The sequence below is a fragment of the Natrix helvetica genome (genome assembly GCF_964273705.1).
Source record: "Natrix helvetica genome assembly, chromosome: 2".
In the NCBI taxonomy this organism is placed as follows: Eukaryota; Metazoa; Chordata; class Lepidosauria; order Squamata; family Natricidae; genus Natrix; species Natrix helvetica.
In genome coordinates, this window is record NC_138552.1 from 260,296,937 (window position 1) to 260,321,280 (window position 24,344).

Genomic DNA, 24,344 nt, shown 5'->3' on the forward strand with positions numbered 1-24,344 from the left:
ATTATGAATACATTTAATCTACATTTTTCTAGCTTTGACTAACAATATATACTGCAATTCAGTAATAAAATTCATGTGGAACTTTTATTAATAGTGTAATCCTATATACCTACCCACCCACCTACCCACACTCATACATATATAATCTAAAATTCATTGTTTCCAAAGCAGCAGTATATACTGTAAATGTAGCCTAACAAATCTAATTTTTCCCTTTACAGTGATTGAAAACAAATATTTTCAATTGAAATCAATATGCTTTGAAAATATCTTGGAGTTTTCCAAACATATATGCCTATAACATTTAATATTACAAAATGCAGCCTTTTTCAACCAATGTCAATTTTAATGTACTACAGCTGTCATCAGCATTAGTACCAAATGATCAGGGATAGCAGAAGTTGTAATCAAATAGAGGCCATTAGTTTGGAGAAAACTGGCATAGTGCAAATTTAGTTTAAAGCACTTTGCATGCATTATCTCAGTAATCCAGGTCATTAGAATTATCTATATATAGCAGATGTGCAGTTAGAGCATGGAGGAGATGGCTGGTTTAAAGCCATATAAATATGACAAGCAACAGAAGACACATCAATGAAGATTATAAACAAACTATAACGGCAAATCTGGATCTCTTCATATCAATAGCAAAGAAAGGAGTGCAATAGCGTGTGCAAACTATTGTACAGTATTCTTAGTTTTCAATGCTAGCAAAATAATGTTTAGTATCATCCAACATAGATTAGATCCAACATAATGCTTACTATCATCCATCATAGATTAAATTTCCATAGTTGCATGGAAAAAGAGATGCCAGATGTGGAAGCTGGTTTTAGAAAAGACTGCGGAAATCAAACTGGATGTCAGAACAGATGGTGGAAATTGCCAAAAATATAAGAGAAGTCAAAGGACAGATAATTGATTCAAATATTAAACAAATATGCAATATATTGAAATTATAAAAAATGACAACATCCAAGATACCTTGTTTATAAGAAATTGCACTACATGAAGATAAATTGAAGTTAGATCAACACTTTGATAATTACCAAGCTAGAAGGTTATAGGAAATCCTTCATTTTACATGCTAGTAAAATAATGCTGTGGATCATCCATTGCAGATTAGAGCCCTACATGAAAAAAGGTGCCAGATGTTCAAGCTGGCTTCAGCAAAAGTAAAAAAAAAGAAACATTATTGCTGATGTGTGCTGGATAATTGAATAAGTCAAAGAATACCAAAAGGAGGTCAATATGAGCTTTATTGAATCTAGAAAAGTCTTTCATAGTGTCAACCATGTCAATCTGTGGGAAATGAGAATCCCAAAACATCTTTGCACGATAGACCTTTAGAAGCTGACTGTTCCATTGCTGAATGACTCTTACAGGTGATTTTCCCCCCTAATATCTATTTTCTCCTCATGTATATCATTTGGACATGCTCTAATTTATGTGTTGCCATACTCCCAACAAATCCCTCAAGCATACAATATGACATATATTATAAAATAAAGGATATCTAATTATTATAAGCTTTCTTGGACAATTTGCATTTCACTATTTTCCTAATTATTGGGAGGGAGGGCAGCATAGGGTTATCTGCGGGAGAAATTGTTTTAGAAGCTAGGAACTACCACAAAAAAGTACTGATTTCTGTCCCTTCCCAATACCTTACAGGGGAAATTCTCAGTTCTGTTTCAAGCAGATAATCCTGCATGTACTTGGCAGCAAATTATATATATGTGTGATAAGTTAAACATTTGTTCAGGGACCATTCAAACTTGCAACCTTGAACAAGTGATAGTTACAACCCATCCCCATAGTTACGCCAGTTCCAGCATCCTGCAGTCATGTGATTGCCATTTGTGACCTTTGCTGGCTTCCTATACATTAATGGGAAAGCTGGTAGGAGGTTGCAAATGTGACCACATGACAACCTCACTTAAAAGCCTTTGTGGTTTCATTTAATGATGGCAACTGGAAGTGCTGGAATTTCTAAGGTGGCATGGTGATGTGGAATCACACTATGTTTGTGTCACTTAGTGATGGAAATCCTAATCCTAATTGCCACCATTAAGTGAAGACAAGGTCAATACCAAAACTTTAAATTATATCCAAAACCAAAGGAGAATCTGCTGCACTGAAGTAACGTCCAAATAAATACTCTCATCAGCAAATAACGGAGCTGTTGCATTTTGTACCTAATGCAATTTCCAAGGAGATTTCAAAGTCAATCCATGAACAGTAATATCCCTCCTAAAACATAGTGAACAGCTCACAATTGGACGCCAAAGACTAGATGCAACCTGACCTAAATAGAATAGAACAATATTAAAATTCTTTGCCTGTCTGTTTGTATTACAAAACAGGAATCCAGTAATTTTCTCCACAGACATTTTAACTTATTGCCATGATGCCTGGTGACCCTAATCTTCTCTCTTAACCACACAGTATTGGACTTAGCTGATCCCCAGCCTAAAACTGAAACAATCCTAGGTTGCCACCTTGTGTACCAGAATAAAAAATAATTTCCCCCTTTAATAATGTTCTGCCATTGATTCAAGGTGTGCAAAATGTATAACACTTAACTTCCATTTTGGAGGCAAACTTCTTGTGGGCATATTAGATGTCTTTGGGAATTTGTGGAGTTATGCACATGACTTGAGACTTTTGGTCCCTAGGAAATAGTCACAGCTATTTTTCTACCAGATATGCATTATTAGCATTATGTTTCCTGGATTCCTTTCATATCTGTTATTTTACTCTGCTCTTGTTTTGAAATCAACTTATACCTCCTACTATATTCAGGGAAGAAGGTCGTGTTTGTATATTTGTATTTGTGCAACACTTTTATTGCACATTTCAAAATAGCATCAGGGAACATAAAACACATGTACTTTTGGTCCATGCAACAAACAAAAAACAATAGGGAATGTTGAGATGGTCTTTTCTCAATTATTTGCCCATTTCTTATGTTTGTTAATTTTTATCTCTTTCCCTGAAGAAATTAAAGAGATGTCTGGCCAACTGTAATTGAGTTCATTTACTCCATTCTACAAGATAAGATTGATTGATTGATCACATTTCTAAAGAACTCTGGGTGGTATATAGTAAAACATCAAAATATAAAATAATACATAAAAAATAAAATGTTAAGAGTTAAAATTTTAGAATTAAAAATGTAAAAAGTTACAAAAATTTTAAGGAGGCAAAAATAATTAAACCCTGTTAAAAATTAGCTGAGAAAGGTAAAAGGAGGGCTCTCATGATACAACTGTGTGCTTCTTTGAACTCCCCATGCAAGACCACAAAGCCATGTTTTAACCTTTTTCGGAAGACCAGGAAAGTCAGAGCCTCTCCCACCTCTGTGGGAACAATATTCCATAGGGTGGGGGCAATGGCAGAGAAAACTCTCTTCCTGCACCCTGCCTGTTCTTCAGGTGACAGGGTCTGCAACTTATCTTCCTCATATTGTATAATCCTTGGTGCTCTGAGAGCTTGGTGGTTTTCTTGCAGAAGTTTCATCCAGGAGTAGACTTCAAAAATTTCAGCAATGGGTTCTCTGCCCGGTTGCTGGGTGGGTGTGACCATGGTGGGCATGTCCTAGTCAACCTCCTGCACCACGGTGGGGGACCGTTTTTGCCTTCCCCAAGTTCTGGAGGCCCTCCAGAGGCAGAAAATGGGCCCGTTTTTGGCTTTCCAGAACTTCTGGGAGGTCCGTTTTGCCCCCTCTGCATAGGCCCTGCATTTACCTTGCATCCAAAATGAGCTGCATAGAGACTCCTTACTTACTTAACAATGCTCTTGCTTAGCAACCAAAAAGTTGGCTCAGAAACTCTGGCATTTGAAGCACGCAAGTCTTAAAGCTGTCAAGTTACAAGACCCTTGTACCCCTAACCCTTTAGAAAAAAAAACCCCAGGGGTGTTCAAACTTGACAGCTTTAAGACTTGTGGACTTCAACTCCCAGAATTCCTCCTCCAGTCATGTTGGCTCAGGAACTCTGGCATTGAAGTGTGCAAGTCTTAAAGCTGTCAAGTTACAAGACCTTTGCACCCCTAATCCTTTAGGAAAAAAAACACCAGGGGTGTTCAAACTTGACAGCTTTAAGACTTGTGGACTTCAACTCCCAGAATTCCTTCTCTCGCTCTTCATCTTGATGATGTGCGGGCGGTGGGAGGGAGCTGGAGCCGGTTCTAAATGGCGCTGTAGATTTGTGGAACCTCTTCTATAGAAGAGGTTAGAGCTGGCAGGAACCCACCCCTGTCCCGAACCCAGGCAAACCCATAGCAGCCCACCCCTGGTTTCATCACAAAATTAGATAACATTATCTGCCTCAAATATCTAAAAATAATAGCAAACCTCACTCTCTTTTAGCACTGATGATGTTACCTAGTTTAGTAATGAAACATCTGCAAGGAAACAAACAAGCTCAGCTCACAGAGCACCAGGGGCCCCAGAGTTCAACCTCCAGCAACAAATATTCTCTTCTATCGATATATTTGTATGCATGAAATCTAACTTTTTGGTTTAGAAAATGTGTGTAAGCATGATATAATCTGTTTAGCACAGCATTTAAAAGTTGTACCACTTACATTAAATGCCTGCTGTTGAATTGCCTTACCGGTAATTAAGAGAAAACTAAAAAGATAGAGGAAGGCAAAACTCTTCTCAGGATGAAAACACCATATTGAAAATTGTGCCAACAATAGTCTAGAAAAAAATATTCAAAAATCTTTGGCAAATATATGAAATGCACAATAGAGTTCTTTGTCAGAATACATTTAAGTTAATAATGTATTTCATCTTTAAAAGTTTGTCTTGAAATTAGGTAGTATGTATAAAACCACTATGTCAGCTCTTGTAGATATCAACAAAAAATAATGGCTGAAGGTGTATTTTAAGAATGCTGTTTATGGTTGTTAAGGTATAATAGAATCTTGAGGCTATTGGGATCTCTCTCTACATTGTATAACAAGCAAAACATGAGATTATTTTTGTAGTTTGAGGGAGATTAGGGTGGTTTACTAATTTTTTCTTTCTCAGGATTGCGTAATGTTTTCTAGGCCTCTTCCTCTTTTAACAGTTTGTTCATTCCTTGTTGCTTTCCAGAGCCAGGTTTACATTCCAACTCATGCAGGTAATGTAACAGGCTAATAGAGTTGGAACGTAACTTGGAGGTCTTCTAGTCCAACCCCCTGCTCAAGCAGGAGACCATATACCAATCTGGACAAACAGGTGTCCATTTTTTTTCTAAAAAACCTCCCATGATGGAGCATCCACAACTTCTGGAGAAAAAAACCTGTTCTACTGATTAATTGATCTGTCAGGATTTTTTTTAAATTTTAGGTTGGATCTATCTTTGATAAGTTTCCATCTGTTACTTCTTGTCCTGCCCTCAAGGTGCTTTGGAGAATAGGTCAGCCCACTCTTCTCTGCTTTCAATATCTGAGGGGCTGTCACAAAGATGGGGTTGACCTATTCTCCAAAGCACCTGAGGGCAGAACAAGAAGTAACGGATGGAATCAATGAGATCCAATCATAGAATTCAAAGGGATCTCGGAGGACTTCAGTGCTCTTCCAGAACAGTGTTAAATCTGTGTCCAAAAATAGCTTTGCTGACAAGTCACACATTCAGCAGCAGCAAACAAACATGGGATGAATTTGGAAAAAGGTCCCAGGAGAACTCTCTCATGTTTCAGTCTACATCTGCACGTTATAAAAACAGTGGTTGGTGACTGTTTTCCCTATCCGCGGCAGGTGATCATTGATGAGAAGGGAAAGATGAATCCACCAATCTGAACTTTTGAATTGTTTCAGACTAAATTCTTAACGGTCCCTCTCCAGCTTCATCTCTGAGGCAGGCAGCGCAAAAGATAAGCATCTGCATATCTTTTTGGCAATTGAAAGACTGCAGGGATGCAATTAGGCAATCTTGAGAAAAGACAACATGTCAAGCCTCTCTCCCCACGTACTTCAAACTGTTGAGTTACGGAAGTTCGGCTCTTACAAAAGATAAATAATTGGTCAGCAAGGGGGAGGAACGGCGCATGCTTATTGAGGTGGGTACGATCTCGCGCTTTCTCTCGCGTGAGTTTATTTTAGACCCTCCCCTCCCCACCTTTTAGTGACGGCGATTGCCATAGTGACGGCAAGTCGAAGCCCAACCGTCGCCGGAGTTTTGCTGTCATCTCCCCCCCCTTCAACTTTCCTCCGGCGCACGCGCATATCGTCTCATTTGGCCGTGCAGGGCGGGAGGCGCGCGAGCTCCTGCGTTTGAGGGCGTGGGAGAAAAGGGAGGGGAGATGTGATGGCGACCGAGGCAGAGGCGGAGGTTGAGGCTGAAGTGGAGTGGGTGGTAGATAGCATCGCCGGCTTTCTCCGCAGCCCTGCTTGGTCTATTCCCATTCTGGAGTTTGTGGAGCACAAGTGTGAAGGTGAGAAAGCTGTGGGGTGTGTGTGTGTAAATCCCGCCCATACGTTTGTCGCCGTGTCCGAAGGGCTGTCCTCGGGTGGTGATTTTCTTTATTCTGCTGTATAGTTGCGTTTCACGGGTTGTGGATTATTATCACAATCATTATCACCGCATTACGGTAGATCATAAGGAATGGGAGTGGCTGCCGGTCATGATTCAGCCGAAGTTCAATATGTTAGCATCCCATTGATTTGGGTGAATCCGCTATTTTTCCCTTATGATGTTCAGTCCGTTGAATTATTACCCACCCCCAAATTGTAAGACTTATTGTTGAATTAAATGGAAACCAACGAAATGAGTGATTTGGAAGGATGGGACAGTCTACCATAGCAATGTTTTAGATTTTCAGCCAGTTGGAGATTTAGGTTGCTTGTGCTGCATGGGAGATAGAGTGTCATACATTTTATTTGGTAAGAGTAGCATGATATTCTTCTTTATGAAGTGTTAAGATGAGAGATCTGAAGTAAAAAAAAAAACGAGTTATTGACACATTTACAGAAAAAATATGTGGTCAGCTCCTCATTCATAGTGACTTTAGGCAGCTCACAGAAGAAAAACCCCAAATACAAAATCCAGTCATCCCCCACCAACAACAACCAAACCTCTTGGTGGGCTCCACATCACCCTGGGGTCCTAGGCCTACTGGCAAAACCGTGTGTTCCCAGCCTTTCAAAAGAGTAACCAATCTTATCTCCATGAGGATGATGCTTCACAGGGAGGGAGCCCTTGTTCCCACTAGATCGTGGGTGTCAAACTTGCGGTGTCACGTTGCCGTCACATGACATTTTGTGATTTTTTTCCCTTTGTGGGGTTGGGGGTGGCCTGCATGTAACACATTTGGCCCATGGGCCGCCTGCCAGTTTGACACCCCTGCGCTAGGTGGAGCTCTTTAATAAAGGGGACCAGCAACGTACCCTGCCTCCCTGATCCCTTGGTTGTAACCAGGAAAAGATAATTCTTCAAATAACTTGATCACAAATCATGGAAGGCTTTAAAGGTAACAACCAGCACCTTGAATTGGACCTGGAAGCAAATCAGCAATCAGTGCACCTCCAACCGATGCAGTTACTTTTGGCCTCTGGTGCAATGGAATATGTGGAATTTTAAGAATTTCCACCCTTTTATCACGAGGGTTCTATTAAATTATAGTTGTTTTTATTTTTCTTACAGTCGGTCTTTTTGTAGTATTTTAGTTTATTGTAAACTGCTGGGAGTTAAAATTATTTTGTGGTATATAAATTTAAATAAATAGCAGATAGTAAAAGTACTAAAGTATATTGGCAGTTTAAACACTTTTGCCAATAGGTGTGTGTGTGTGTGTATGTATGTTTCTTTAATACAGTATATCCCTTGATGTCTGCTTAATATTTTAAAGAGTGGGATCAAAAAATATAGAATATTTTTATTAAGTAAATTTATGCACCTTAGTAGAATTAAAAGTAAGAATCTGAGTGGAGCAATGGTGTTTGGTGATTATTTTTATCATTCCAGGAGCAATTAGTACAAACAAAAATTCCTAAGTAATCTCTTAGATCTAGAACACTGAAGCTGCTACTGTATATGTTCATTGAGTCAAGATTACAGAGTGGCTTGGATCAGATGATCTGTCAGATCTTCCAAACACTTTCTTGCAGGTCCCTAAAATAAACAAACAAACAAACATACAAACAAACTGTGTGTGTGAGAGAGAGAGAAAGAGAGAGGGAGAGCTAGCTAGCGGATGTGTTACATGCACACTCTTTGGGTGCCTAAAATTGCCCGTATGACATATTTTGTAACTATCGGAGCTTTTATTTTTATATATTTTATATTTTAGTTCAGATAAACTATTGTGTGCAAAATGCAATTTTAAGATATTACTAGATGAAACTATTTTTTTTAGTTTGCATATTGTAAACAACCATAAAATATTACATCTTTCAGTTTTTGATGATGAGGAAGAAAGCAAGTTATCTTACACTGAAATTCATCAGGAATATAAAGCTTTGGTAAGTAGAATTCCTTAGCCTTTAAAACAGAATACGATGTTAAAGCAGAAATATGCTGTGTATCTCTTTGAATATATTATACAATGTATACATAAGAGATTCTTATGTATTTATATAATTGATTAGTACTTGTATATTCCAAGAAAATGTGCACTGGTTAAGGAGGTGTTATATGTGTGATGTGCAAACTCACACATGATCTGAATCCATCTTTTCTATTTTGAGTCTGGATTGCTGTACAACCCTACAAGAATATATTTTATTTATTTTATTTATATGCCACCCATCTTACTCATAGAATCAGAATCAATACAGAATACCCTTCTAAAGATTCTCACAGAGGCTTTTCCTAGAAGATCTATTAAAAAGGAAAGGGGCTGTATTACAGGAATATTGAAAACTAAGTACTTTCAATTTTATGACCTATATAGTTTTAAGTTTTCTATGCATAGCTTTCTTCATTCTAGCTATCTGTTTTCTAGATAACAGAAGAATGTACAGATATTCTGTGTTTGCAATGTTTTCCAAATTGCTTTTGTTTCCCAGGCATTTAAGAAGATAAATAATAATATCTTTCTCATGAAACCTTTTGGTATAACATTTTTAGATTTCCTACTCTTTAACTAAGCCCAAAAAATATAACCCAGATAATTGCAGATTCTTCCCTGTCATCCTTTTCTTTCTCTTTTCCCTTGCTGAATTTAACACAGTAACTTGTTAAGGTCTATCCTGCTGCTTTTACTAAACATTACTGAATACTGAGCTCATGTGTTCAAAATCAAAATTACTAGCTTTTAGAAAAAAGATTCATCACCTTGAATGCAGAATTAAAATATAAACTAAGAATGTGGATGGGGGTGCTGAAAAGGAGTAAAAATATTTGAAATAAAATATTCCATATACATGGTCTGTTATAGAAACAATTTTAATATTCTCAATAATGCTAATATAATCATTCATGATGATTTAATCTGACGTTGTTTCTCCTCATCCAGTTCAAATTAGCTCCAAACATTGGTTCAGGACTTCCATCTCAGCTCTGCCTAGGTAATGATGTACAATTGACTATTATCAGTGTACTGTTGATACCTCAGTCTGCCTCACACTGCTCCTAGTGGTTTTATTTCGATATTAAATAACACAGGAGACATCTGAGCCCTGCTATAATTCCACATTGGAGCAACATCTCTCTTTTCCTTATAACTACTATCTTATTTTTTATTTTTAAAAATATTTTAAGTACATTTATAAGGCCAGTCATTTCAAACAGTGTGACTCTCTGCAGAATGCAGCAAGAAAAATATATATATATAATAAAATATGTATAATACACAAAAATACTGAGGGATTTCAGAGCAGATTTGGGAGATGCAGGAGAAACAGAGGAAGTCCTATTGTGGGAGGTCATGTCATTTATCCACTAATAAACCATTTATGTGATTTTAGAGGTTAACCTCTAGATTTATACTTTTATGAATCTAATTTCATTCTATTTTGAATAGAAGCCACAACTACAGTATTTCTTCATTTAAAGTAATTTATGTCCCATTTCTTTGGTAAAAAGATGAATAAAAAATATCTGTTTTTTTAAAGGTTGAAAAATTATTAGACAGTTATCTTAAAGAAGTTGGAATTAATGAAGACAAGTTCCAGGAAGCTTGTATGTCTCCTCTTGCTAAAACTCGAACTTCCCAGGTAAACTTTTTAACAAAATCAAAAATAGCAGTGAGCAATCTTTTTGTGGATAATATTGTACTTATTAAAAACCATTTTTGACTTATGAGATCTGCAGATCATTGGAACTGATCTAGCTGAACTTTTTTGTCCCTTTCCCCTTGTTAGTTTGGGATTTAATGTACCTATTTTGCTACTGTTTTATTTTTATAGCAGGAAATTGAGCTATGGTCTAGTGTGGTACTTTGGGAACTACAGAGTGCTCTTAGGGATTATATGTTACTCAATCCTCACTTAAAAGGCTGCACATTATACATTATTTAATTTTTAAAATATTTTTAAATATTTATTTCTTAGCCGCACCCTCTCCCGAAGGACTCGGGGCGGCGTACAATGAAACATATGAAATAAATATGTGGACAAAACAAACATATAACAGAGACATATACCGAGACATACACAAGGAGGAGGTCGGCTGATGAATAAAAAACAATTAGAATACAGTGATTAAAAAACCCCTAAATAATTAAATATAATTAAAATACCCAATTAAAAACCCGTCAGGAGCGATATGGTTAGATCAAAGTTGAGCCAGGCCAGCTACTTGGAATAGGTGGGTCTTAAGCTTAATACGAAAGGAGCGGAGGTCAGAGGTATTCCTAATATCCGGAGGGAGGTCATTCCACAGGGCTGGGCCCGCCACAGAGAAGGCTCTACTCCTAGGCGCCGCCCCCCGACACTGTCTAGTGGACGGCACCTGGAGGAGGCCCTCTCTGTGCGAGCGGATTGGTCGCAGGGATGTATGGGGCAGAATACGATCCCGCAAGTAACTAGGTCCTGAGCCATGGAGCGCTTTAAAGATTGTTATCAAAACCTTGAAACGTACCCGATAGACCACAGGAAGCCAGTGCAGCTCGCGCAGGAACGGTGTCACATGGGAGTACCTAGTACTCCCCATAATTACCCGCGCGGCTGCGTTCTGGACCAACTGTAGCCTCCGGGTGCATTTCAAGGGAAGCCCCATGTAGAGAGCGTTACAGTAGTCCAAGCGAGACGTCACCAGCGCATGAGTGACTGTGCGTAAGGCATAATAGGATTAAGATAATGGATATGGATAATGTTATAAACCACAGATTTAGGCAAACGTGATTTAAAATTACACATGCATTATTACTCAAAATTGCTTACATTCTTGCCAGACACAAACAAAAGAATCAGATTGGGCTGTAGAAATAAATGGACATGGATTGCTTAACATAATTGGGACCCTTGTTTGTTTTGTTTGTTTTGTTTTATTGGATTTATATGCTGCTGTTCTCCCAAAGGACTCAGGGCGGCGTACAATATTAAAAAACACATATTACAAAACTTAAAAGAAAATTAGAAACAATCCGAGAAACAAACCGAATTAATATAACACTAACATTTAAAAATTAGATAAAATTAACAGGCCAGGCCGGCTTGCTGGAAAAGCCAACATTTTAGGGCACGTCGGAAGGACCGGAGGTCGGGAAGCTCCGGGGACAGCTCATTCCAGAGGGAAGACGTTCCCACAGAGAAGACTCGCCCCCTGGGGGATCGCTAGCCGACACTGTCTGGCCGATGGCACCCTGAGGAGGCCAACTCTGTGGGATCGTACTGGACGGTGGGAGGTTACTGGTGGCAGTAGGTTGTCTTGCAGGTACCCTGGGCCTAAGCCATGGAGCGCTTTAAAGGTCATAATTAGTACCTTGAATCGCACCCGGAAAACAACCGGCAACCAGTGCAAGCTGCCTAAAAGGGGTGTAACATGGGAGCACCTAGGTACCCCCATGATAACCTGCGCGGCCGCATTCTGGACCAGCTGAAGCCTCCGGGTGCTCTTCAAGGGCAGCCCCATATAGAGAGCGTTGTAGTAGTCCAGGCGAGAAAGGACAAGGGCATAAGTGACTGTGCATAGAGCATCCCGATCCAGGAAGGGGCGCAACTGACGTACCAGGCAAACTTGGTAAAAGCCCCCCCCCCCCGGTCACGGCCGTCAGGTGTTCTTCTAAACTAAGCCACGTGTTCAGGAGGACTCCCAGATTGCGGGCCCTCTCTGAGGGGGCTAAAATTTCTCCCCTATCATCAAAGATGGAACAAGATGCACAAATCGGGATGACGGAAACCACAGCCACTCAGTCTTGGAGGGACTGAGCTTGAGCCTGTTCCTCCCCATCCAGATCCGCACAGCTGGCAGGCATCGGGACATCACGTCGAGGACATCGTTTGGGTGGTTTGGGGTAGAGATGAAAAGTTGGTTATCATCAGCATATTGATGATACCGTACCCCAAAACCACGGATGATCTCGCCCAGCGGTTTCATATATATGTTGAACAGGAGGGGTGAGAGAACCGACCCCTTCATCCAGGTACTGAGGAAGCTGACGTGCTACCACACTCTCGACAACCTTTGCTACAAAGCGAAAGTTGGAGACCGTACGATAGTTGGCTAAAGAAGCTGGGTCCAGGGAAGGCTTCTTAAGGAGAGGCCTCACCACCGCCTCCTTCAAGGCGGTGGGAAAGAACCCCTCTCTCAATGAAGCGTTGGTAATCACCTGGAGCCAGCCTCGTGTCACTTCCCGGGAAGCCGAAACTAATCAAGAGGGACACGGGTCCAGCACACAAGTGGCAGCACTGAGTCTCCCCATAATCCTGTCTATGGCCTCGGGAGTCACAGGGTCAAACTCATCCCAGATTGTCTCCACAAGATTCATCCCCGTCGACTCGCCTAAATCTACCCAGTCAGAGTCCAAGCCTGTCCGGATCTGAGCGATTTTATCCTGAACATACTGAACAAATTCTTCAGCCCTACCCTGCAAGAGGTCTTTCCCAGTTCCTTGGTTAAGTAAGGAATGGGTCACCCTAAACAGGGCGGCTGGGCAGTTATCTGCGGATGCGATAAGAGTGGAAAAATGTTGCCGCTTTGCCGCTTTTATCGCCACTAAGTAGGATTTAATATGAATTCTTACTAGTGTTCGATCAGATTCGGATCGGCTTGCCCTCCAACCACTCTCTAGGCTTCTTTTCCAGCGTTTCATCTCCCGGAGCTCCTTATGGAAGAATTAGAAACTGAAATTTTCTTCAATGGCAATGAATGTATCTTGCAATCAACTAATCAATCAGCTGTTAGTTGTTCATAGATTGCTCAGTGGTTCCAGAACAGCCATTGAGCAATTCAGTGTTCAGAACATTCAATGCTACTGAATGCTCAAGTTTGGGACATTTCTTCCAATGAAAAATATAAATAAAAAAAAAAACCCAGAAGTCTCCAGAGCAGTCTTAAAGCTACATTGGTTTTGACTTTATGTCTACCATACCTGAGGCCTTACTAAATGTCTTTTTCCTAACATTTTAACTATTGTCATAAGGAAATTTTGAATTGTTTAAAATTTGAATTTGTTGGCACTCTGACATAAAACACTTTTCATTTTCTTCAGGCCATTTTACAGCCAGTACTGGCAGCAGAAGATTTCAGATTATTTAAAGAAATGATGGTGCAGAGAAATATTGAAATGCAGTTGCAGGCCATTAGAATAATTCAAGAAAGAAATGGTAAGAAATAATAAAAAGAATAATATTTTCATTTACAGTGATTAGCTGGAACATGGGTTTAAGTGGATTCCCTAAACCTGGACATATATAGCCAAGTCAGATGAAGAAAATCAATACTGATCAAGGAAGTCTGGTGGCATAGCAACTTAAGGAGACCAGATCTGCTGACCAGAAATAGTTGACACTGGTGGTTTGAGCTTTGGTAGCACTGTGGGACAGGATGAACTACCATCACTTGTCTCTAGCTACTACCTTGCCCACTCAGTAGTTTGCAAGCATTATTGTGAGTAGATAAATGGGTACCACTCCGGTGGGAAAGGCTAGCTGGACAAGGAGAACAGGAGTTGGTGCTGGATCTGCCTGGACACGAGACAAGATTGGCAGAAGACCCGGAAGATGTCATCAACTCGAATAGTACTAGCCAGATTACTACATACCACAGCCAAGCTAGTTGCCCCCCCCCCCTCCCCGCATGGCGCACTGTTAGTACACAGGCATGAAACCAAACGAATTAGTTATTAGGCTGTCAGGACTACTCTATAAAGTATAGATCTCCCTGAAAACTATGCTTTACGAAATAAAGCAATGATCAAAGGAAGGCGAAGAGATAGTCTGAAATATATTATTGTTTTTAAATTCTCTTGACAGTGATTATTTCAGGGTTTACTTTACTACAGTATATTTACTTGCTTTCCCATGTGTAAAAAAATTGATCTAGTATCAATTGGAAAAAAATGATTTTATTAAAAGAAACATAAAAAAACACCACCATTCTATTAATATACAAAATATGTGGGTTAAAACTGTTTCTAAGAAAACAGAGTATTTAACAGCCAAATATATTTTCATATCCCCATAAAGGCTGTTGCAATGTCAAGTACATCTGGTAGAAATCTTCCTAAAATCAAACCATATTTATATTTCCTTGTGCAGTATTTTATTTTATACTAAAGTCAGATGTGTACAATTTAATTGTCCCCTCAATAAATCTCATTGAAGTTGCCATGTGTAAAGAGAAATATACATTTTATTTAGAAACAAGCTTTGATGATAATTCAGTTTGCTATCTTCCAATCATGATATGTAAATTAAAACAATATTTTGAATATAATTTATTTTCTATTCTAGAAGAAAATCTGGACTTTGATAATTAATTGAATAGTTTGTCATTACTTTAATCGCCTTTTGATCCCTTTATTCTTTTATTTTTCTTAAAATAGGTGTGCTACCTGACTGTTTGACTGATGGATCTGATGTATATACTGAAACTGAAGAAGAAGAAATGAAAATACTAAGAGAGGTTCTTAGGTTAAAAATAGTTTTTTTTCCTTGTTTTATATCACATACTTGGGTATGGTCTCTTAAAATAAAATTTGATTGCCACAAGACCCACCTAATTTGCACTTGAAAGCGTTTTGCAGCATAGTAACTGAGGAGGAATTATTCCATTCTGTGTTAAATTACAGATATATCATTAAATATTTGGAAAACATGAGATACAAAATTTTAGCACAATGCATAAGTAAATATTGATTATATTTTTACTAAAGGACAATGAGAAATGTTATATTTCTTCTTAAATCTTTGTTTTAGAAAGTGTCATCGCAAGTAGTCCTCATTTAGCAATTGTTTCTGGCAAAAGGGTCGCTAAGCAGACTACATGACAGAGAGAGAAGAGAGAGAGGAGGGAGGGAGAGAGAGAGAGAGAGATGAGAGGAGAGAGAGATGATAGATAGATACATATGTTGTGAAAATTGCTGGTTGCTGCCTCCTCATTTAGATAAAATTTTCTTGTGCAGTAATGCCAGTGTTATTTTCACTGAACATGTGTTGTTGTCAGGTGGAGGGATTTGAGAGTAAGTGCACCCCATTGGTCAGGATATCGATTTTTATTAGTTTATTACAGATATATCGTTAAATATTTGGAAAACATTGTATTTATGAACGTCGTAAGGTAGTTGCTAAAAAAACTGTATATTATTTTTGTGCAAGGTCTTAAGGCAGTGATGGCGAACCTTTTTTGGCTCGCGTGCCACAAGTGGGGGGAGCGCAGGGGGGTCGAGTGCAGGCGTGCCGCACCCATAATGCAACGCGTGACCCCTCAGTGCACATGCACGCAAAACGCGCGACCCCCCCATTTTTACATGTTTTTTTTTGCCCTCCCCAGGCTCCAGGGGCTTTATAGGAGCCTGGGGAGGGCGAAAAGAGCCTCCCCCGACCCCCCGGAGGCCCTCCGGAGGCTTCAGGGACTGTCCAGAGGCTTCCCTGAAGCCTTCGGAACGCTTAAAACGACCCTCCGAGCAAACAGGAAGTCACTTCCGGTTTGCTCGGAGGGTGGTTTTAAGCGTTCCGAAGGTTTCAGGGACGGTCCCTGAAGCCTCCGGGGGGCAGGGGAGGCTGTTTTCGCCCTCCCCAGGCTCCTATAAAGCCTCTGGAGCCTGGGGAAGGCGAAAAATAGCTTTTAAAAAGGTGAACTCAGCTGGCCAGCGCGCGCATGCGCGCTGGCCAGCTGACAGGGCAGCGCCTCGCGTGCCCTGACAAATGGCTCCGCGTGCCACTTGTGGCACGCGTGCCATAGGTTCGCCATCACGGTCTTAAGGCATCTGTAGGCTTGGATTCAGAAGGACATTGATAGCAAGTAGTGAACCTAACATGACTTTTTTCCCTTTCTGGGCAGTTTTTCCATTTCGTTCAATCCATAAATGAGAAAAAAGGGAGACAAACCTTGCAGAAACATTAAACGTTAGTCTGCTTGTTAAGTTTGTTTTAATCATTTTTCATTGAATTGCTTAGTGACTTTTTTTTTAAACCATGGAATATTTCAGAAATGTATGTCATTCACATTGACTTGAAAGATTTAGGGCTATATTATATTCTGGCTGTAAATTTGGCTACTTGCAATGTTATGTGCTTACTTGAGTAAATATAACTTATTTTGAATTTGAGTAAATAAAGTACCGGTATGTTAAATAATAGAAGTCTCTTATCTTTTGAGGGTTTTAGTTGGAAGTTTCCCATCTATTGTAATTTATGTTTTAATTTACATTTATATATAACTTTTATTCTGAGAGCTTTTATAGATGAGGTCTTCTAGCCTGCTTTTGTTCACCCTAAAATCTAAGCAAAATCTTAAATTAGTTACTTAGCTTACATCCCGAAATCCCAGGGCTTTAGCCTATACTGGGAAATTTAAAAAAAAACCTAGCATATTGGAAGAAAATATAGGCAAACTACTTCATAGTTGGGGCGCAGTGGCTCTGCAGTTAAAGACACTGAACCTGTTAGCTGGAAAACTGACAGTTCGGGTTCAAGACCTGAGCGCCGCGCTATAGGATGAGCTCCCATTCCTGTCCCAGCTCCTCCCCACCTAGTAGTTCAAAAGCATACAAATGCGAGTAGATTAATAGTTACCATTTCAGTGGGAAGGTAACAGCATTCCATGTGGTTTTGGGGTACAGCTATGCTGGCCCTATGACCACGGAAATGCTGGCTCCCTCAGCCAAGAAACAGAGTTGACCTTTGCACTCTAAAGTCTTTACATTTTATTTCATAGTCACCAGAAGCAAAATCTGCTCAGGTTTTTTTTTCCTTCAAGGAATTTTGTAATGCATATAGAGATCTCCTATTTTATCTTTAGACCCACAAAGCTGTGATGTAGATTAGGAAGAGAGTGATTGGCTCCGTATGTCTAAATAGCGGAAGCAGTGGTCAGGAATTGAGTTCCCTGGGTTTACTTATGCCTAATATTCATAGTGGCATCACACTTTTCTCCACAAGTCCAGCCTCAGAATACAGTTTTTCCACGATTTTTAATTCTTTTGAACTGCATTTTGATTATTACAGTCTGTTTCATTGTGTTAGCTTTAATTTTGTATGTTATTCTTATGTTTCTTGCAAACATTTTAAAAATTATTTTAATAGAGATAAAACTAAATTTGTCTAATTTGTCTTGTCATTTTAAAAAACTTTTTCTGTTTTGTATTTATTTTAGGTTTATTACATTAATTATAAACTGCAACAATCATATGACTGTTAAAGGGCAGTGTATATATTAAAGTATTTCCTGTTTATCTTCGCAGGAAGTCTAAGGAAGAATATGATCTAGAGCAAGAAAGGAAAAGAAATAATGAGGTATATTGGGAAATCAATTCAACAAAACCCCAAGTGGTTGCAATTATACAATTATTCTCTTCAGTAAATTCAGTGTTCAGTAAAAGCTGCCCAGAGTTGCTTGCTAGTGAGATGGGCCACATATAAATTTAAATAAATAAATAAAAGACATTTATTTCTCATCATTGATTGAATAAAATGATCAGCATATTCCTACTAATTGAAATCGGTTTTGTGAGTTTTTTTTGCAACTCTTACTTTCTTGCTTGTTTTGATGATCCTAAGAAAATAATGCAAGCTGACATTTTTGTCCCTGCCCCCTAAGCCAAAAAGCTGTTACTTGGAATTGTAGTTGATGCATAACATGATCAACCAATTCAAAACTTCTTCCAGTTAATTGACTCATCCCTGTGCAGTGGTAGCACATTGCTTCCTGGTGACACAACCTTTTTCTCAGTATTCAGTTGTCTATGAGCTGCAGAGAGGTATACCGCAAAGCAGTTTACTCTGCCTCAAAAGATGCCAGCCATAGCTGCTGGCAAAACATTACACAAAACTAGATCGTGGCCATTTGCCTGAAAATTCATCACTGCTTCATTGATGCCAGCCATGAATGCTTACACCAGGATATTGTTCTGGGTCTGTTTACCCAAGTTACTGTGTTGGATAAGTTGATTGAGATAGAAATTTGCACAATAAACTCCTTTCCCTGTATATTTAAGCGTTCATTGCTAATGTGTTTGCTGAGTAATGTGAAGAAAAGGGTTTGATGGTTTTTCTTTTTTTAATAAGAGACAGTAATTTTATTTTTGAACTGTAGCTTTATAAGAAACAGGTTTAAGTTATAAGAAAAGAACAGGAAACAATGGAGAAAAATATCTTCAAAATCCTAATAGATTCTTTCTTTAGGAGATCTCAATTTTAATATTTTAATTATTACTACATCCTGCCATCTATTATAATAATGAAGATGGTAACTAGATTTAAATAACATTTATTAAATTATGCATTTTATAACCTGTTGGTTTTTTCTGTATATATGGCATTTATTTATTTATTTGTTGGAATTTGTCAAAAACAAAAATGAGAACAAGAATAAAAATACAATGACAGGAACAGTAGGCACATTAGATGGGGAGGAATTTGTCTACTGACAAATTAAGTATCAAGTAAGGTCCACGGAAATCAATTTGGGCCTGAAACTGTGAAAATTTGTAGCTGATTGAAAATTTGTAGTTGAAATACTTTTGTAAAACATTGATTTCTCACTATTTTTTTTCTTAAAAATTCAGGCACGTGATAAAATGAAATCACCTGACGTTGCACATAAATCTCCAAGACATTTTAATGAAAGTGCAGGACCTAAGAGGTCTCTAGAACACTCTACAAAATTGCCAGGTATGATTATATTCAGGTATTTGACGCATTTATATTAAACTTGGTGCATGTGTGTGTACTTTCAAGTTCAGCTTGACTTCTATTGACAGAACATGTCCATGTAGTTTTCTTGGCAACATTTTTGGAAATAGTTTCTCACTGCCTTGTAGGAGAGTGATTGACCCAAAATCACTCAACCGGCTTCAGGCTTAATGCAGGACAAACTCACTGACTCACAGTATCTAACCTAGTGGCTTTAACAGCTACCTGGCTTTTGTATTAAACATACTCAAGGTATTTATTCATATTTCTATTGAAATGAATTTCTTGCTTCTACTAAATTGATGGCAAACTTTGTTAGTTGGGTGTTAGATATCCATTATAGCATTTGGTCAAAACTCCAACACAAACAAAATCCTTATTTTCATTTCAAGATAAATTTAAGAAGGTATGTTTTTGTTTCTGAAATACATGGCCACTGATTATACTAATTGGATGGACAGCTGTTTTTTTGGGGGGGGGGAGGAAAAATGGTAATTCAGCATTATCTGAAAGTAATTTGTTCATGAAATATATTAATTTCAGGTTTGTGGTTAGTTTTTCTGTTATTGAAAATTGCAGCTCTATATCCAAATGCCAAAAAGCTGTTTTTTTATTTGAGATCTGTATGAATTGATACTGAATCCCAGTTCTGCTATAGATTTATTTAGTTTTTCATAGCTTGTGAAATGGAGAAAGAAAATAGTGGCTTTCTTTGTCTAATAGCCGAGGACCTGTCTCTATCAAATTTAACTGTGAACTTCTTTGCCTATTACATCAAGTTGGCAATTATTCCAAACAGGGAAAAATTAAATTAAAAACCTTTGGTTTTAACTATTCAAGTTATTGATTAGTAATATGTTCATATATGGCAGACATATAAGTATATGCATTTATTTCAATATATATTCAGGTCCAGAAGCAAAACAAAATGATGTATCTATTCAAGATCATTCCTCTGTCAAACTGAAGGAAGATAGTTGCAGGAAAGCAATTGGGGATGTCTCTGAATATGTAACAAAGCAAGGAGTGCTAGAAGGACGTGTAAGCTGCATGCTCACTTTTTAAAAAATACCATTGAACTAATATTTTGTAATATATGTACACACACATGCACGCGCACACAAACCTTACTTTACAATAACTGTATAACAATAATATTCTAGGACCTTATAAATATTGTGCATACATAATAATACAAAGCCTTCCATGTAGCTTACTGATTAAAGCAAGGCACAGGGGAAGAAACATTATAGAAAAACTGATATGTAAGCTCAATTATTGTAAAAGTGATAAAAGCAGTTTTATCAGGTATTTAAATATACTGTATTCATTCCAGTCAGATAGCAAAAGGTAGTGAGTTTCAATAGTGGGGATCAGTAGAGAAGAATAGACTATTTGTGGACTTCTGTTAGATCATTCTCTGATTGCTTTGGCAGCACCCCAACCTGCGTGGAGATAGTGCTCAATAGATCAGTTTGCCCCAGTCAACTTAAGAACTCTAGAGGGTTCCAGGTATAGCTTAGTGTTCTCCCTGAAGGTCTGATGGTCATTAGAGGTCTGATGGACATTCTTGCAAGGAAATAACTTCTGAGTATCTTGGATGTTGACATTTCTACAATAGTGTTTGGTATACACTACTTTCATCTTCCTTTGATCTCTCTTAAATGAGTCCCTTGGCATTGTTTGACATACCAGTTCAAAGTTGGAATTTTCTTCTAAGTTCAGAGATCTTCCCTTGTTTTTCCATGTCTGTTTCCATTTTCTGTGTCTTTAGATGTTGTTGTAATACTACTGCTTATCTCTTCTAACGCCTCTCTGAAACACTTTGTTTAGTACCTTTCTGTGATTTTTCTTTCTTTCTTGGTTTTGACTTCTCTTTTCTTCTTGGCTATTTCCATGATTCGTTCTGACATCCAATTGCTTCTTTTTCTTCATTTTTGGCAGTCTCTTCACATTCTACTTAACAAATTCTTTAAGTTCATTCCATAATTCCTCTGGTTCTCAATGACTGTTAGGACTTCGAAGTGATTCCTGATGTTATTCTGGAAAATAATGGGCATATCTGAGAGATCTTATTGTGAAAACTGAGTAGCTTTCTTTTTTCATTTTAACTTGGAATTTACATATGAGCGGTTTGTGATCTGTTCCACAGTCAGCATCTGGCCATAAATTTGATACTGTAATGGACTCTTCCATCTTCTTTTTGCAATAATTTGATTTGATTTTTATCTGCTAATGCCCATGTGTAGGGCATGTTTTGGTTGTTTGAAGACAGTGTTAGCTACAAAGAAATCAGCGGAGCCATAGAAATTAGTAAGATGATCTCCTGCTTCATTTTGGTTTCCTAAACCAACTAAAGTTCCAGTGTCCAATCACAAGCAGCACATTTTATTTATATCTTGCTTGCATGTTCTGACAATTTCAAATTGAACTTGATCATGTAAACTTCTGCATCTGTGGTTGAAAGTCAATAAATATCAATTAATTTGGTCATTGACTGAATTTTAGCAAAGTTCTTACTTTACCCCACCCAAGAGCAATGCCGTCTTTCTTTACTTTTTGTCCTGAATGTGGTATTTTGACTGAAAGATCAATTCCAATGAATCTTAATTCCCTGATACTTAAGATGTCCATTTTTAATTGTTTGATTTTTCATGTTGAGCTTTCTGTGTTCATTTTAATTCCAATATCACAGCAAGCTGCAAACATAGGATCACATTTTTCTGTGTTCCATGCCGGCTTTTCAGATGCAGACTAAATGGGGAGTTTGGCAGGAAGTTGCAAGTTGCTCCTACTCCCATTTTTTTCTAAGCTTTGTTTTCAGTCTCATTTTCAGCTGAAAGAGCATGATAAACTTTTTTTCATTAGTTGCTATCCATGTTTTGTGACCTGAATGGAATTTGGGAAGGTTTTCAGCAGTTCTGCACAATGTTGAATTTTTTCTCTTTTGTTTTATAATTTGTTATTGGGACTGTAGGAACTATATTTGATAAAAATGTTTTTCAGAAACTATATATAAAATCTGATTTTTAAATTCTAATAGAAATTATCAGAACTTGGAGCAAAAGAGCTGAGAGAACGTGAGGACTATCTAAAGCAGAAACGAGATGCATTGATGGCTTTGAAGAAGAAATCAAAAACAAGTCTCCCACCACAAAATATAGAACAGAAAGAAGAGTTGTCCCCTTCTAAAGAGGTGAAGAATAACAGAATTAAAATTGCCTGTCTGTAACCACCTGTCTTCTTTAAGTCTTCAGTCTACTTTGGAAAAACATGATTCTAATCTGAAAATGTACATCATAGTCTCAAAGAGATACTTTTACTAAGACAAACAAGTTAATCTGTTTAAAGGCCTTGTTAGCTTAGTTGGAGGCAGTGGAGGGCAGATAGAGAAAACAGCTAAATCTCATCAATGGGGATGATTGGCTAGAAAAGGTTAATTTGTTTCCTGAGCAGCTCTTGGCAAAACTAATTCTATTCATTCAGCTGTGTTGTGCTTGACAGTGTTAAACCTCTCAAGAAGTTGCCAAAATACCATCAAAGTCCAGTACCCTAGGAAAAAAATTGGGCTACCTTAGAAATTTATTTTGTTCATTTGACAGGTCATCCCCTACCTTTGACTAAATAGGGATAGGACTAAGGCTCCTTTGACTCTGCCCACAGTGGCATACAGCTATCTTACGCGTGATATTTTATTTCCTGTTAAAAGTAAGAAAAAAGTGTATGATAGTGACCTAGCATTCTTTAGGCCAGTTGAGGGAGGATGATATTGAACATTTTACTCCCTCATTGATGAAGTCATTGACAATCTTCATTGGCAACGTGTTAAAGGTGTAACGAATTTTCACAGCAGATAAATCAGAAAACACTATTATAGGAGAATACTTTAAACATTAGGCATAATTAATGTACAAATAAGAACTGAAATCACAATCACACATATTCCTGTCCAGGACAGCTACAGTTTGCCCTTTCTAATATGTGAAGTAGCATTTATCTATTGCTTTTCTTGTTTTAATATAACCTTCAAAATTGTGATGATTTTATTTTTGTTTTAGTGAACAAAAAGAAACTAACATTTATATGTTCTACAAATTGTTTTTGTCTTTTGCCTACAATCCAATTTATCTTGAGTGGAAACTTCATTGAAATCAATGGGAATACTAAACATAAATGTAGTTAGACATAATTCCTGCAAGCTAATTTTTTCTTTTCTTTTCAGGCAATGTCAGAAGAGGAGGAACAAAGATTGTTAAAGAAGCGAATTCTTGCAGCAAAACTAAAAGAAGAAGTCATTAATAAGCGATAGTTTAAAGAAGCTGCTTCTAAGGCTACATATTTAACCACGAACTGTTTGCTTACAACCATTCCATTGCATTAACTTGATATTATATATTATAAAAACTAATTCTTTAAATTGATTCAAAAGTAGAGTGGAAAGCAATGATTTAACATTTTTAATAGATTCCACTATTTTGTTTCTTGCTATTTCTGGTATATGCTGGGTCAGGCTGGTCACTGTTGTACTTTTGTTGGATATAATATTACTTTTTGAATGTTGCTGTCAAATACTTTTATTAAAACATTAAATTGGCTAAACTTAATTTTTGTCTTAAAATGACCTCATCAACCTAAACAAGAGATGGGAAAAACATAGATGGGCAACATCAGTTCACACACGGATTGAAAACTGGGGAGATCTCACTCATGTGCTCCGCTGTGTCTGTTACCATAAGCTGATAGAAAAGGTTTTAGTATCTCATAAGATTTACTGCTGTTCATAAAATGGTACTCAAGATATCTCTTTAAATTTCATAGGAATTATATTGTATGTTAAGCTCAATTCCCATTGATCTAAGATCAATTAATTTTATTTAGTCTGGATTTAAACATGCGTCATTGTGTGTATCAGACTCAGTATGCATTGTACAAATGATAGCATGATCAATCAGGTTAAGTGTTAGCATTTCTAAACCTTTTAAATGAGCCCATGCCATGACTAATTGTTTTGGATATACCATTCAACTTCGTTGTAATCATAATTATACCAAACAGCTTTCTAGTATTGCTTATATTTCATTGGTCAGAGTAACTTAATATTTCTACCTCG

At 37.8% G+C, this 24,344-nt stretch overlaps 1 protein-coding gene across 1 annotated transcript; it reads left to right on the forward strand.

Moving 5' to 3' along the window:
- Positions 1-6,171: 6,171 nt before the first annotated feature.
- On the forward strand, positions 6,172-23,838 carry CFAP36 (cilia and flagella associated protein 36). The gene is made up of 10 exons (XM_081943106.1): positions 6,172-6,432; positions 8,394-8,458; positions 10,052-10,153; positions 13,591-13,705; positions 14,926-15,013; positions 17,785-17,836; positions 19,108-19,213; positions 20,145-20,275; positions 22,278-22,430; positions 23,457-23,838. Exons 1-10 carry the CDS (start codon positions 6,306-6,308, stop codon positions 23,541-23,543), a joined length of 1,026 nt encoding a protein of 341 aa, XP_081799232.1. The 5' UTR covers positions 6,172-6,305; the 3' UTR covers positions 23,544-23,838.
- The last annotated feature ends 506 nt before the right edge of the window (positions 23,839-24,344 follow it).